The sequence below is a fragment of the Physeter macrocephalus genome, chromosome 13 (assembly GCF_002837175.3).
Source record: "Physeter macrocephalus isolate SW-GA chromosome 13, ASM283717v5, whole genome shotgun sequence".
Lineage (NCBI taxonomy): Eukaryota > Metazoa > Chordata > Mammalia > Artiodactyla > Physeteridae > Physeter > Physeter macrocephalus.
This window is the reverse complement of record NC_041226.1, coordinates 85,119,089-85,132,945: the sequence shown is the minus strand read 5'-3', so window position 1 is coordinate 85,132,945 and position 13,857 is coordinate 85,119,089. Positions and strand designations below refer to the sequence as shown.

The 13,857-nt window shown below is 50.2% G+C and overlaps 1 protein-coding gene across 1 annotated transcript in view; it reads left to right on the top strand.

The window, feature by feature from the left end:
- Positions 1-10,535: 10,535 nt before the first annotated feature.
- The window catches only part of LOC102990294 (dynein light chain 1, cytoplasmic-like), a 39,279-nt gene continuing 35,957 nt past the window's right edge, over positions 10,536-13,857 (top strand). The window contains exon 1 of the mRNA XM_007113095.2: positions 10,536-10,617. Within this exon, the coding sequence (XP_007113157.2) occupies positions 10,536-10,617 (82 nt within the window). The remainder of the gene's footprint in view (positions 10,618-13,857) is intronic.

The following is a 13,857-nucleotide window of genomic DNA, read 5'->3' as shown; positions in this document are numbered from 1 at the left end:
TTGCTCACTGCACAAGGATGGCTATTTCACACCAAGGTCATTATGGGTAAATGGTGTCCCTGTTGGGAAGAAGGAATGGGAGGCTCAGGCTTGTGGAGAGGATGGCCCCTAATCAGATAATGGTGGTGGTGGTGGGGGGTTCCCAGAGGGCAAGTGGAGGAGAAAGGGAGCACACACTGGTGGCCCATGAGGGAGGGGAGGGAGCTAACAAGGAATAAATAACCACAATCTGAGGGAGAGATCATGTGCTGAGGGGAATGTGCCGTGAAGACCAACAGGGCAAGGTCAAGGGGTCAGGGCAGGAGGGATAGCGTCCTTTCTCTGGGAAGCCATCTTTGGGAAAGTGACATCAGAACAGAGGGCAGAATGTTATCTGGGAATGAGCCACTCTGGTGATGGGGGAGGGTTTCCCCGTGGCAAGGCAGCACGTGCAAAGGCACGGAGGCAGGAACGCTTGGTGGCTTCAGGACGCAGAAAGGAGGCCGGTGACGGGAGTGTAGGAGCCAGGGAGGTGGCAGGGGCGGGAGGGATGGCTAGGCCCATGAAACTCATGGCTTCATTTTTCCTATGAGCCATGAGTTACCATTGGAGGGTTTTATTTTAATAAACCTTTTATTTTGAAATAATTTCAGGTGTACAGAAAAGTTGCCAAAATAGTACAAATATCTCCCTTAGAGTCTTAACCGAGACTTCCCCAATGTTACCATTTTACCGCATTTGTTTCTCTCATTCTCTTATATTTTTTTAACGCAACGGTTGAGAGTAGGTTGCAGACATGACGCCCTTTACCTCTAAATAATTTTGTGTGTGTTTCCTAAAAACAAGGACATTCTCCTACATAAGCACAGTACAGTTATAAAAATTTGGAAACTGATGTTGACACACTGCTATTATCTACAGACCTGGTTCCAGTTGCACCAGCTGACTCAGCAATGTCCTCTTCTCTGGCCCAGGACGCACTCAGAAGTCGCACGTCGCTTTAACGCACCCTCTTTAGCCTCCTTTGATTCACTTCAGGTCCTCAGTCTGCCTTTGTCTTCATGGACTTGACGGTTCTGCCCTCGACCTTTCCTTCTTTCTGATGTCTCCTTGTGATTGGATGCGGTGAGGCATTTTTCCAGGAGTGCCTTAGAAGTGAGCTTGCATCTCTCTCTGTGCGCTGTATCAGGAGCACAGATCCATGTTTGTCCCCACGCTGGAGGGGCTGATATTGATCAGATGATTAAAGTGGTGTCGGTTAGGATCCTCCACTGTGGACTTGCTGTTTTCTTCTTTCGATGGAGAAGCATCTCGGGGAAACTAGTTGCTTCACCTTCAGGTTGCATGGCCCTGGGGGTCAGAAGCAGGGACAGAGCCTCCCTCCTTTCTGGTCAGCTGCTCATCGAGTCCTTCCTGTCTTACCCCTACGGTGTGGGCTCCCTTCCAGGCACCCGGACGCCCCCGGGGGAGACGCAGCCGCTGGTGGGTGATGCGTGTATCCCTCCCACTCTGTGAAACCGCTTGATGTTAGCGTTAACTGTTTTAAATCTATGGGCTTCTGCCCCTCCCTGCAGACCAGACTCTGTCTATTTGGACGAGGGGTGTGGAAAGCCCCACACTCGTGTTCCCGCAATTCAAAACAGCCTTGGGGTTCAGGGGAGCTACCATCACTCAAGAAACCTGGTCCTGGGAGGATATCATCAGCCTGACACCCACAGCCTGCCTGATGGTTCACCCTTGAGAATCTCCCTGGACTGCTTTTCATATTTGTGAAAATTAAATCCAGCTGGACTGCATGGCCGTGTACCCCTGGGGGTATCTTACAGGTCCTGAAGGCCATGCTCTAGAGACAGCATCTGTCTAGGGGAGGAAATGATTTATTCTCTGGTCTGTTAAAATATTTGTACTGCTTGCCCCAACTTAAAAAGTAATATAGGCTTATTGCAGCAAATGTGGAAGGTAGACAAATCTATAAAGAGGAAATATAAAAGCACCTACTCCTGGCAACCATTTCTTTCTTTTTTTTGGCATAAATTTATTTATTTATTTATTTATGGCTGCATTGGGTCTTCGTTGCTGCATGCGGGCTTTCTGTAGTTGCGGCGAGCGGGGGCTACTCTTCATTGCGGTATGCGGGCTTCTCATTGCGGTGGCTTATCTTGTTGCGGAGCACAGGCTCTAGGCACGTGGGCTTCAGTAGTTGTGGAACGCGGGCTCAGTAGTTGTGGCACGTGGGCTCCGTAGTTGTGGCTTGCGGGCTCCAGAGCGCAGGCTCAGTAGTTGTGGTGCAGGGGCTTAGTTGCTCCGCGGCACGTGGGATCTTCCCGGACCAGGGTTCGAACCCGTGTCCCGTGCATCGGCAGGCAGATTCTTAACCACTGCGCCACCAGGGAAGTCCTCTGGGAAGCATTTCTAATCTCTTTGTATTTCCTGGAGGCCTGAAGTTTTCTGTAAAGAAATAGTCAACTGGAAATAAGGAGAAAGGGACCAGGACAGGGCTGGGTTGTGAGGACACAGTGCAAAGACTCCACGGACCTGCCCAGCTCCCCAACCAGTCGCTTCTGGGTGCACATCCTGGCCCTGCTGCGCGATGGCAGTAACCCCGGAGTTCGAGGTGGCTTATCTTGTTGCGGAGCACAGGCTCTAGGCACGTGGGCTTCAGTAGTTGTGGAACGCGGGCTCAGTAGTTGTGGCACGTGGGCTCCGTAGTTGTGGCTTGCGGGCTCCAGAGCGCAGGCTCAGTAGTTGTGGTGCAGGGGCTTAGTTGCTCCGCGGCACGTGGGATCTTCCCGGACCAGGGTTCGAACCCGTGTCCCGTGCATCGGCAGGCAGATTCTTAACCACTGCGCCACCAGGGAAGTCCTCTGGGAAGCATTTCTAATCTCTTTGTATTTCCTGGAGGCCTGAAGTTTTCTGTAAAGAAATAGTCAACTGGAAATAAGGAGAAAGGGACCAGGACAGGGCTGGGTTGTGAGGACACAGTGCAAAGACTCCACGGACCTGCCCAGCTCCCCAACCAGTCGCTTCTGGGTGCACATCCTGGCCCTGCTGCGCGATGGCAGTAACCCCGGAGTTCGAGGGCTCCCTGGGCACCTCCCTTGGGTGGCAGGAGGGCACCCCCGTGCTCCCTTCAGCGTTCCATCAGTTGTGTTGGAGCCCGGTCTCTCTCCAACCCCAGATCTGGGTAGCACCCACCGCCAGCCGACTTTGACCCCTGATGCCCAGAGGTCCCCTCTACCTTTATCAAACATGAAGCTTCCGCAAGGGGTAGAGAGGACAGGAAGTTCACGCAGGCAGCCTGCTCTGTGCCCTGCTCTGGGGCCTATTGGCTCAGCCCGCACTCAGGGGTCCCTTAGAGGCCAGATCCCCCACCCCAGAGTGTTTTCAAGAGCCCCTTCACCACAGCCCAAGGCCTGCCTTCCTAGCTCTCTGCAGCTCCAGGGCCCAGCCCTTCCCAGAGGGTGGACAGCCGGGTGTCCACACACTGAAGGGACCTCCCTTTCCAACAGGCACTGGCTCACCGTGGATTCCTTCTTCTTTCCCAGGTTGAGTGCTAAACCCCAGGGTAATCGATCAGCCTCTCCTCCTGCCAGGCCTTCTGGGGTGGAGAGCGTGCTCCCTACATGCTCTGGGGTCACAGGCCTGACCCACCAGAGCACGCACGCGCACATGCGCCACTCCAAATGGCAATCACAGGCATCAGACCCGGCACTGTCTCCGTCCACGTTGAGAGAGAAAGCGTTTCTCCCAGGAACACCATCTGCAGATACGTCCCCTGGCCTGAAACTCCAGCCCTGCTTCTCTAAAGCCTCCTCTGCACACTGCGGTCTCTGGCTGAGTGGCCCGCGCAGGTGAAAGTGTAATGGAGCAGGACCCTATGGGCCCTTCGTGGGCTGGCCTCTGCCGTGTCTTTCGCCTGCCTCTTGTCTGTAGAAAAACTTTCGCCAAAGAATAAACTTAATCAGAGAAATGAAAAAACTGAAGAAGCAGAGAAAAATAGTCAAACAGGGCAAAATGATGATAGTTTAGCCATTAAACAAAGTCAAGGACATTTAGTTCCTGCTCAAGGGCTATAGATAATATTCTGAGCCATCTCCTTTGAGCTGTTTTGCAGGTACCAAAATCCCACCAAGTGGAAGAAGTTAACTACATGACGACCAGACTGTAGCCATGACATAAGCTGCGCCATCTTGCATAATTCCGAGAACTGGCCTCAGGGAGATGGGAACAAACCAACCCTGGACCGAAGATTAACTGTACTTAAAACAATCAAGATGACACTGATCAGACCACCAAGACCAATTTCAAGAGGAGTGTTGGAGCTGTGTGTGTTGTTTCTGCACATAGCCCCCTGTCCCAGCCTGTGTACCCCTGAAACTCTGCCTTTAAAACTCTGCCCCCTGATTGGCAGTGGAGAGTTGTTTCTTTGGGACAGGAGCCCAGCTTCTCCCCAGCATTGCTGGCTTCCTCAATAAAACAACATTTCCTTCTAGCCAATACTTGTCTCTCAGTATTGGATTCTTCTTTTGGCCATGCCACGTGGCTTGAGAGATCTTAGTTCCTCGACCTGGGATTGAACCCGTGCCCTCAGCGGTGAGAGCGCAGAGTCCTAATTGCTGGACCACACGGGAATTCCCTCAGTATTGGATTCTTGAGTGAAGAGCAGTCAATCCTGAGTTTGGTAACAAAAGCCCCAGTGGGGGGCCATGCAGCCCACCCCCCCGATTCAGCCACCTCTTCCCTGTCTGTTCCTCCCTGTCTCTGTGAGAGTGAACCACTTCCAGTGCCTCATCGCTCCCTCTGGGGTCTTCCCAAGCCCTCACCCTCCAATGCCTGCCCTCTTCCCCAGTCAGAATTTCTCTCACTCTGAGGGAGCACTGCTTCCCTCCCAGGCAGGTATTCAGGACCCTCTCCAGGCAGTTCTTTTAGCTCTCCCAACAGTCCTGAGGGGCAGCTACTGTCATCACCCCCATTTCACAGATGGGAAAACTGAGGTCCAGAGAAGTCACGTGACTGCTCGAGGACACATGACTTGAGAGGGGGCACAACTCACATCCCCAGGCCTGAGGTGCTGGCCTTCCCTGAGGTGTTTCTTTTTATTTTATTTTTTTTTGCGGTACGTGGGCCTCTCACTGTCGCGGCCTCTCCCGCCGTGGAGCACAGGCTCCGGACGCACAGGCTCAGCAGCCATGGCTCACGGGCCCAGCCGCTCCGCGGCACGTGGGATCCTCCCGGACCGGGGCACGAACCCGTGTTCCCTGCATCGGCAGGCGGACTCTCAACCACTGCACCACCCGGGAAGCCTGTCCTGAGGTGTTTCTTGAGGCAACTCTGGCCCCTAAGCTGGGCCTCCTCTTCCATCTCCAACCACATCCTCACCTCCTCTTCCTCCAGGCCTGTGGTCCTCAGAGGTGTGACTGCTCCTCCCATCAGGACTTTGCTTTTCCACCCCTTGACCCTGGGCTAGGCTGTGTGATTTGCCTCAGCCAACGGGACATCACCACACACAGTATAAGCAGGGGCTTGAATGGCTTTGCCCACTGGGGCTTGCTGGTCTTGCTGATGTTTGCGGTCCTGAGACCACCATGTGAAGAAGCCCAGGCTAGCAGAATGGAGAATGACTGACCCCTGGGGGAAGGAGGAGCTATTCCAGCTGAGGGCCTCATCTTAGTCATCCAGCCACCAGGCAACTCACCAGCTGACCACATATGCGTGAGAGCAGCAAGACTGGTAGAAGAACAGGCCAGCTGAGCCCAGACCAAATTGCTGAACTATAGAATGATGAGCAAATAAAATGGTGTTTTTTTCCAGCCAGTAGTTTTGCGGTTGCTTGTTATGTAGCAAAAGCTGACTGAAGCAGAAATTAGACTCCAGAAAGAGGGAGGGGGACACTGCAGTACACAAACCCAACCCATGTGGCATTAGTTTTGGGACCAGGCAGTGGACAGAAAATGGAAAAGTGTCTAAGAACTTATCAGCAAAGGTTTAAAAAAATGGCAAAATGGTAGTGGAGTCTGCAAAGGCATTTAAAGAAGAAATGCTGCAGCTGATGGAAAAATGGTGTAACACCGTAGCTCAACAATTGACAAAATGTTGCCTGTTGTCTGTAACTTGGAAGATAGAAAATGTACCTGTGGATCTGGTTGAGAGATTTCTAGGTGACATGTTGAAATTGTCAGGTAGCTTCTTTCCTCTATGTGAGAACCAGGAAGGCAGACATGAGCTAAAATGAGAACCACTCAATCTGCAAGCAGAATTTTGAGGAAGTAGAGAGAAGCCTGGATTGCTAGGTTGGAAAATAAAACTGTTTCCCACCTCAAATCTCTCCACCTGGCAAAAGGTGATAAAAGTAAGAAATGGCCACAGGGTAAAGATCAAATCAAACATGTATTATAGCTTAAGCCCTTTATTAAGTCTTCAGAAAGATTCCAGGCAGTGGCTAGTAGACTCTCCCAGCTAGACTAAAGAGCTTCTAAGACTCTTAGGGGTGTTTCCCCAAAGACCTTCCACGTCCTGCTGAAACTGGAGACAGGTCTGTCTAGAGAAGAATTGTGGGTGTGACCTCTGTTCAATGGAGAGGGCCTAAGTCATTTGTAGGAAATGCACAGAGTTTTAAAGAGAGTTCCATTGGCGGAAACACTGCAGTGTGAACCAAGACGGCACAAAGACTTTTGGGGACTCAACTTGTAGGAACCAACGTGAGAAAGCCAATCAGCTCTCAGCTGCCAACAGGGACCACTTCTCATGGAAATGCAAAGCCTCTCCGAGGGCAGAGCCCTGGAGAACAAAGGACTGCAGTCGCTTCTATTTGTAAGGCACACTTTCCTGACTATTCCCTTCCCCGTTCCCTCACTCGTGCTTCCTGAGATAACTCTCGAGTAAATTTCCCTCTTCCAAGTCCTTGTCTCAGGGTCTGATTTTGGAAAAACCAGACCTCTGTTGCCAGGCACCCTTATTTTGTCCTTGACTGTAGTGGAAATTGCTCTAGTGTTTTCCCACTAAGTGTGATGCCTGATAGCTCTGGAAAGAAGGGTTGAACCACCCAAGACCTGGCAAGAAGAGACAAGTGTAAGGAGGATGAGGAGCCTCAGGAATAAGGTAGGTTTCAGGGGCCAGCAGAGGGTCGTGGCCAGTGAGAAAGTCGGGGTAGGAAATAGCACTAGCGCTTTAGGGTAGAGATGTCTAATATTAAACTTAAAAAAAAATTAATTAATTAAGTTTTGGCTGCGTTGGGTCTTTGTTGCTTTGCGTGGTCTTCCTCTAGTTGCGGCAGCTGGGGGCTACTCTTCACTGTGGAGCACGGGCTCTAGGTGCGTGGGCTTCAGTAGTTGTGGCACGTGGGCTCGGTAGTCGTGGCTCGCAGGCTCTAGAGTGCAGGCTCGGTAGTTGTGGCGCAAGGGCTTAGTTGCTCCGCGGCATGTGGGAGCTTCCCGGACCAGGGCTCGAACCCCTGTCCCCTGCATCGGCAGGTGGATTCTTAACCACTGCGCCACCAGGGAAGTCCCTACTATTCAACTTTTGTTATCTGTCTTGTAGTGCCAGCTCCTGCCACTACCCTAAACTTACAATGAGTCTCCTGTCCATAAAAAAAAAGTATATTGCTGGAAGGTGGATATGAAGTATCCAACTATTTTTTTATCAAGTTTTTAAAAATAGATTAGCTGTTGAATTCCATCAAGTTCCATTTTATAAACACGATGCTTTATCCATTCTTCTCCAGATGGACCCTTATGAGTAAATCTACTGTGAGCATTTTTGTACATGTCCCCCAGTAAACATGTCCACACAGTTTTGGGGGATGTATACATAGGAGCAGCATTACTGGGAAATAGAGAGGGCATTTCTGTTAGTAGACACAGCCGGCTTTCCAAAGTGGTTATACCATCCGCACACTGACCAGTAGTGTACGGGAGTCTGGGCTGACCTATTAGTCATTTTATTTTCAATCGTTCTGATAGATGTGAGGTATTATTTCATTATGGTTTTAATTTTCACTTCTGTGATTACCAAAGAAGTTGAGCTTTTTTTTTTTTTTTTTTTTTGGAGAGGTGCCTGTTCAGGTCCATTTTTCCATTGTGTTTACAATATTTTTCTCACTGATTTATAACATGTCATTAAGTAACCTGGAAATGACTATTGTTTTTGGTTATATCTATTGCAACTATTTTATCCTACCCTTTAGCTTGTCTTTTCATTCTCTTGAGGGCATCTTTTGATGAATAGAAGCTTAGCTTTATTGTAGTTAAATTTTTCAATAATTTCCTTTATGGGTAACTTTTTTTCCCTTTGCTCACTTTGAGGTCAAAAAGCTGTTTTTTTTATATTATCTTTTTTTTTTTTTTTTTTTTTTGTGGTACGCGGGCCTCCCACTGTTGTGGCCTCTCCCGCTGCCGAGCACTATATTATCTTTAAACAGTTATTGTTTTTCCTTCCAGATTTAGCTCTACAGTCCCTATGGGATTGATGGCTGTATGTAATGTGAAGTATTGATTCCATATTTTTAAAATATGAATATTTAATTGTCCAGAACCATTAAGTGGAGACCTAATTCCTGAATTCTCTGCAGCGCCACTTTTGTGATAAATCGAGTATCCACTTCTGCACAGATTTCTGTCTCGGTTCCACATTACATTGCCAAACCACCCGGTCTTAGTTACTTAATTACTGTCTCCATCGTCCGTTCAGAAGTTGAAGGACATTCTGATTCAGGGCAATTATGTAGCCACTTGAATATGGCTTCTTTCACTTAGCATAATAGTTAGAGATTCATCCATGACCCTGCATATATCAATAGTTTGTTCCTTTTAAATGTTGGATGTACCACAATTAGTTTATCCATTCACCAACTGAGGGACATTTGTGTTGTTTTCAGTTTGGGGCTATTACAGACAAAGCTATCATAAATAGTGTATAAGTCTTAGTATAGACAGATTATTTTCTTTTCTCTTGGGTAAATACCAAGAGTGAAACCCCTGGGTCACATGGTAGGTTTAGACGAAATTGCCAAATTGTTTTCAAAAGCAGCTGTGCCATTTTGCATTCCTACCCGAAATTAATAAGCATTGCAGTTTCTTGGAACAAGAGTTCAAGTGGGTTGTGTGTTGTATTATTTTTCGGTAGATATCTTTGATATTTTCCTAGCGCCATTTGATTCCTAGTTTGTTACAAGCTATTTATCATGAATAGATGTTGAATATATAGAACGCTTTTTCTTCACTAGTAAGATGGTCAAATGATTTTTCATTTTTCGTTTGCCACTGTTGTGAGGGACAATGATAGATTTTTAAATATCAGTAACTAGGAATTTCTGGAACACATTTGAATGTCTTATGTTCTTTGTATCTATTACTGGGTTTGTTATTGAACGATCTTAGGAATATTTAGAATCTATACTTATACTAGTTTTGGCAAGTTGTATTTTTCTTAGAATTTGTCCATTTAATCTAATTTTCAAACTTATTGGCATAGAGTTGTACATAATATCACTTTTTTTTTTTGCAGTATGGGGGCCTCTCACTGCTGTGGCCTCTCCCGTCGCGGAGGACAGGCTCCGGACGCGCAGGCTCAGCGGCCACGGCTCACGGGCCCAGCCGCTCCGCGGCATGTGGGATCTTCCCGGACCGGGGCTCGAACCCGTATCGCCTGAATCGGCAGGTGGACTCTCAACCACTGCGCCACCAGGGAAGCCCTAAGGTTCTTTTAAAAAACACAATGACCCCCTTTGGGAGACTCTGTTCTGGCTTATTTTTATAGCTAAAGACAGCAGTCATTTTTCCTGAAACAAATTTTTGAAGTCATCTTGGTTTTAGGAATATCTTTTACAGAACTTTAGCTTAATAAAAACACATATTATGGTTTATTATGTTCCAATAATTTAAACAAACCCTTTCGGTAGAACGAACGAAGAGGACAACTTTCACTGGGTTAAAACAAACAAACCAAAAACTGGGCACTTCCCTTTCTCTTTTCCTGTTGCTTAGAATTTTGCTTATTTGTATAAAAGCCTTGAGGGGAAATAATGATTTTTCCTTTCTGATACTTCACGGAGTAAAAAGTGCAAAGGTCACCTCTCCCTGGCAGAAGAATCTGGGCCTGGTTCTGGAAGGTTGTGGATGCTCCCAGAAGGTTCTAGATGCTCCCAGAAGCTCGTGAAGTTGGACGTGGGAAAATCCCCCCCAGACGGGGAAGGGAGGCCGGGGACCGAGGGGCACCAGCTCCTCAGGGACAAGAACTCACGAAGAGGATCCAAACTGCAGAAAGTCACAGAAGCAAGGGCTCAAACAGGGGCTGCGTCCTCAGAAGTGAACCCCCGGCTCCCACCCCGGCTCCAAGCCGCCTCCTTTGAAGCAATTATGCTCTGTGTGTTTCAGCAGCTGTCTCTCTGGTAGGGATGCTCCTTGGCTGTTTATATTCGAGGTGAAAGGCTCCTCACAGGAAATTCATTCAAACCGTGTGCAGCGGAGGAGCCTGTCAAGATGTATCAGGAATGATAAGGCTCGGTCAAAAGTAGAAACCTGGACGGACCGTCCGATCATTACGGGGAAGTAGAGGGCACGATGGCGAAGGCGGCGGCCAAACCTGCCGTCGGAGATTTCCCCGTAAAAACGTCCTGCTCGCTGGGCCTGCTCTCTCAGGAAGGTGTTCTTGGCCAAATGATGTGCAGAGACCTTCCTCACATGTAAAGGAAGCCGTTAGTTTCTCTAACGGGCTCAAAAAGACTCCAATCTAGGAGAAGTATTTCCTCTGAATCAGTGGTGCTGGACAGGAGGGGGCACTGCCTTCCAGGGGACACGGGACGGAGTTTGGAGACACCACCGGTTGTCACAGTGGGCAGGGGTGGCCTGTAGCAGGTAGAGGCCAGGAGGATGCTTGACATCCCACAGCAGGCGCCCCAGCGGCCCCGCGACAGGAAGTGATCCAGCGCCGGTGTCAGTCGTGCTGGGGCTGGGAACCCCGCTTCTGATGAATTTCTCAGGAAAAAGGAAGTGGGGGTCTGAATTCCGGCAGGAAATAACATACGAGGCATTATAGTTTTGTGTAAAAACCTGTCTCTTGTAAAGGGCAGGGCCCCCTGCCCACTGAACTGCTGTCCCCAGAGCATCCTGCGACTCAGAAGTTCACGGTTGCAGCTCTATCATGGTTGACTTAAGGCAACGGGAGAATTAATTGGTTTAAATGTTCCAAGCTGAAAGCAGGTCTCAGTTGATGGATGCACACGGCTGGCACGTAGAAGACGCTCTGTCAATATGTGTAGAATAAACAAAGGAGTGGGAGCCTGGCCGGGGCCAGAGGCAGAAGGCGGGAGCATCACCACGACCAAGCTCACCGCCGGGGAGCGGCATCTCTGGCTTCATCTCAGGAGCCAGGCTCCGAGGTTGGAGGGTTTGCACGACCCTCAGCCAGGGCACCTCGAGGAAACGTGCGGATCAGCGTTAGGGCCCAGGCCGGGGATGCCATCCCTCAGGGCCCCTCCCAAGGACGATAACGCAGTGGGAAGTGAAACACAAGCCTCTGGGTTCTGCACCCACACAAGACACTTTCCAGCTTCAAAGAGATAATTAGAAATGCTCTTTGGAGTAGTAATTTTTACATTTCAGTGCAAATATTTCCCTCTGTTAGATGTCTTTTATTAAGAAGGTCTGTCTGCCATCCCTCAGGGCCCCTCCCAAGGACGATAACGCAGTGGGAAGTGAAACACAAGCCTCTGGGTTCTGCACCCACACAAGACACTTTCCAGCTTCAAAGAGATAATTAGAAATGCTCTTTGGAGTAGTAATTTTTACATTTCAGTGCAAATATTTCCCTCTGTTAGATCTGCCTTCTTCACAGGAAGGGTTGTTAGAAAGAGATCGTTCTGCCGTCTGCCTGGTCTTGGAAAACCTCCTGTGGGCATGGCAGAGCAAGACCAGGGCAGGTGGCCCCAACGTGAGCGTGGGGGTCAGAAGACCCAGTGTGTGTGCGCACATGTGAGTGTGTGTATGTGCACGTGCCCCGCGCATCTGTGTACATGTACATGAGTGTGTACGCGGCTTCTAAGGAAATAGAAATTATGACCCAAAGTCTTGCTATGTAGAGAGAGTCCTTCCCATGTGTGCACGTGTGGGTGTGTGCGTATAGGGGTGTGAATCTGCACTGGTGACACGCCCCGAAGCGGGGGGCTTCCATCCGGGTTGCTGACACGGGACGGTGTGAACCGGGGACTCTGTGGCCACGTCCACCCTTCCCCTGGCCGTGTGGAGAAGATACAGAAGGAGGGAAAGAGGCCATCGGATGGAGAGAGATTAAGAGAGGGGGTGGAAATGCCCACGACCTCTCCTTGGTCCCTGGATCCAGCCCGAGGCTGCCCTGGCCCCGCTGGCACCTGCCTTTCTGGGCTAAGCTGGTTTGGCTCGTGTTTCTGTCCCTTGCGATGGAAAGTTCTGAACAGTAGAGCTTTCCAGTGGGTTCCGTACTTCCTGAGAATACTGCCATTCACCAAGCCTTGACACGGGCGAGCTCAGATGTCTGCAAAGCATGAGGTTTTAGATGGAAAAGATATCAGTTTGAGGTCGTTCAAATTGGAAGTGATGGGGCAGCCGTCACTCAAATAAAGAACTCTCTTGATGAGCCGGTTTTCTATTTCTGTGAAACACACCACCTCAACCTTAACTGTATGAGATAAAACAGTCACAGTTTTATTACGCTCACGGAGGGACCCGGAGGTCAGGAGTTCGAGCCGGCTGCAGTGGGGTGGCTTTACCTCTGTTCCAGGTTGTCTGGGCCCGCTGGGAGGTGCCAGTGCTGGAGACTGAGGCTGGACCATCCCAAAGGCCGGACTCCAGGGGGGCGCCTGCCTGTGGCCTGTCCATGTGCACTGGGCTTCTCCAGGCGGTGGCCAGGTTCAGAGAGGAAGTCTCCCACGGAGAAGGTCCAGAGAGCTGGATTCCAGCAGTGCACTGACCGGCCTCTGAACAACGAGATCTGCCCTCTTCCATCCTCTGTTGGAGGAGCCATCTACCAGCTTTAAGGAGGTGACAGAGACCCCACCTCTCAGTAGGCACTGGGTCAGTGGCTTTGGGGACGCGTTTTACAGCTGCCACCCCGAGTCTCTAAGACCTCTTTGAGGCTGGAATGCAGCACACATTTGCGATGAAGGTGTACACTTCTGTCCTTTGTGTCTGGGGGCACGACGGACGAATGGCATCACCCGAAGTACCCCCCAAAAGTCTGGAGCTCCCCAGGTTCTAAACCACCACAGGCTCCCCAGCTGGGCTCAGAGTGTCCTGCAGGGATTCAAGGACTTGAAAAAAAATGGAGGTGAAATTCACAAAATGAACCATTTTTAAGCACGTGTTAACACATAGGTGAATGTGTGTTCAATTCTTTTGGGAAAGCCCTAAAAGAAAGACAGAGAGAAGCCGACGGTCAGCGCCGGGAGTGACCGTGAAGGGGGACTGTTACGTTTCCGGGCAGTTCCCCCAGGCCGCTCCTGGCGTGCCTCTCAGAGGGCAAAAGCTGTAAACCAGACCGTCCTCCCACCTCCAGGCCACTTCTGTGGGAAAAGGAGTCCGGAACCTCTTGCAAAATCTCCCAAGAAATCAGTTCCGTTTGGCTGGAGGTGCCCAGAGAAACCAAGGTCCATCTTCCATCCCCGTGGTGCGCTGGCCCCGCGGGGCAGGCCCTGGACAGCCATGGACAGAGGCTGCCAGTCTGCGTGATCTGGGCTGTCCTGGGTTTCCTACTGGGTGACCGTGGGCCCCTCTATGGGGAGTCACGGAAATGAAGGATCCAACAAGCTCAGAGGCTGCCATCGGGATCCTCATGGGAGCAGAAAGAGCCCTTGTGGGGGGGCTTCCCTGGTGGCGCAGTGGTTGGGAGTCCGCCTGCGATACAGGGGAC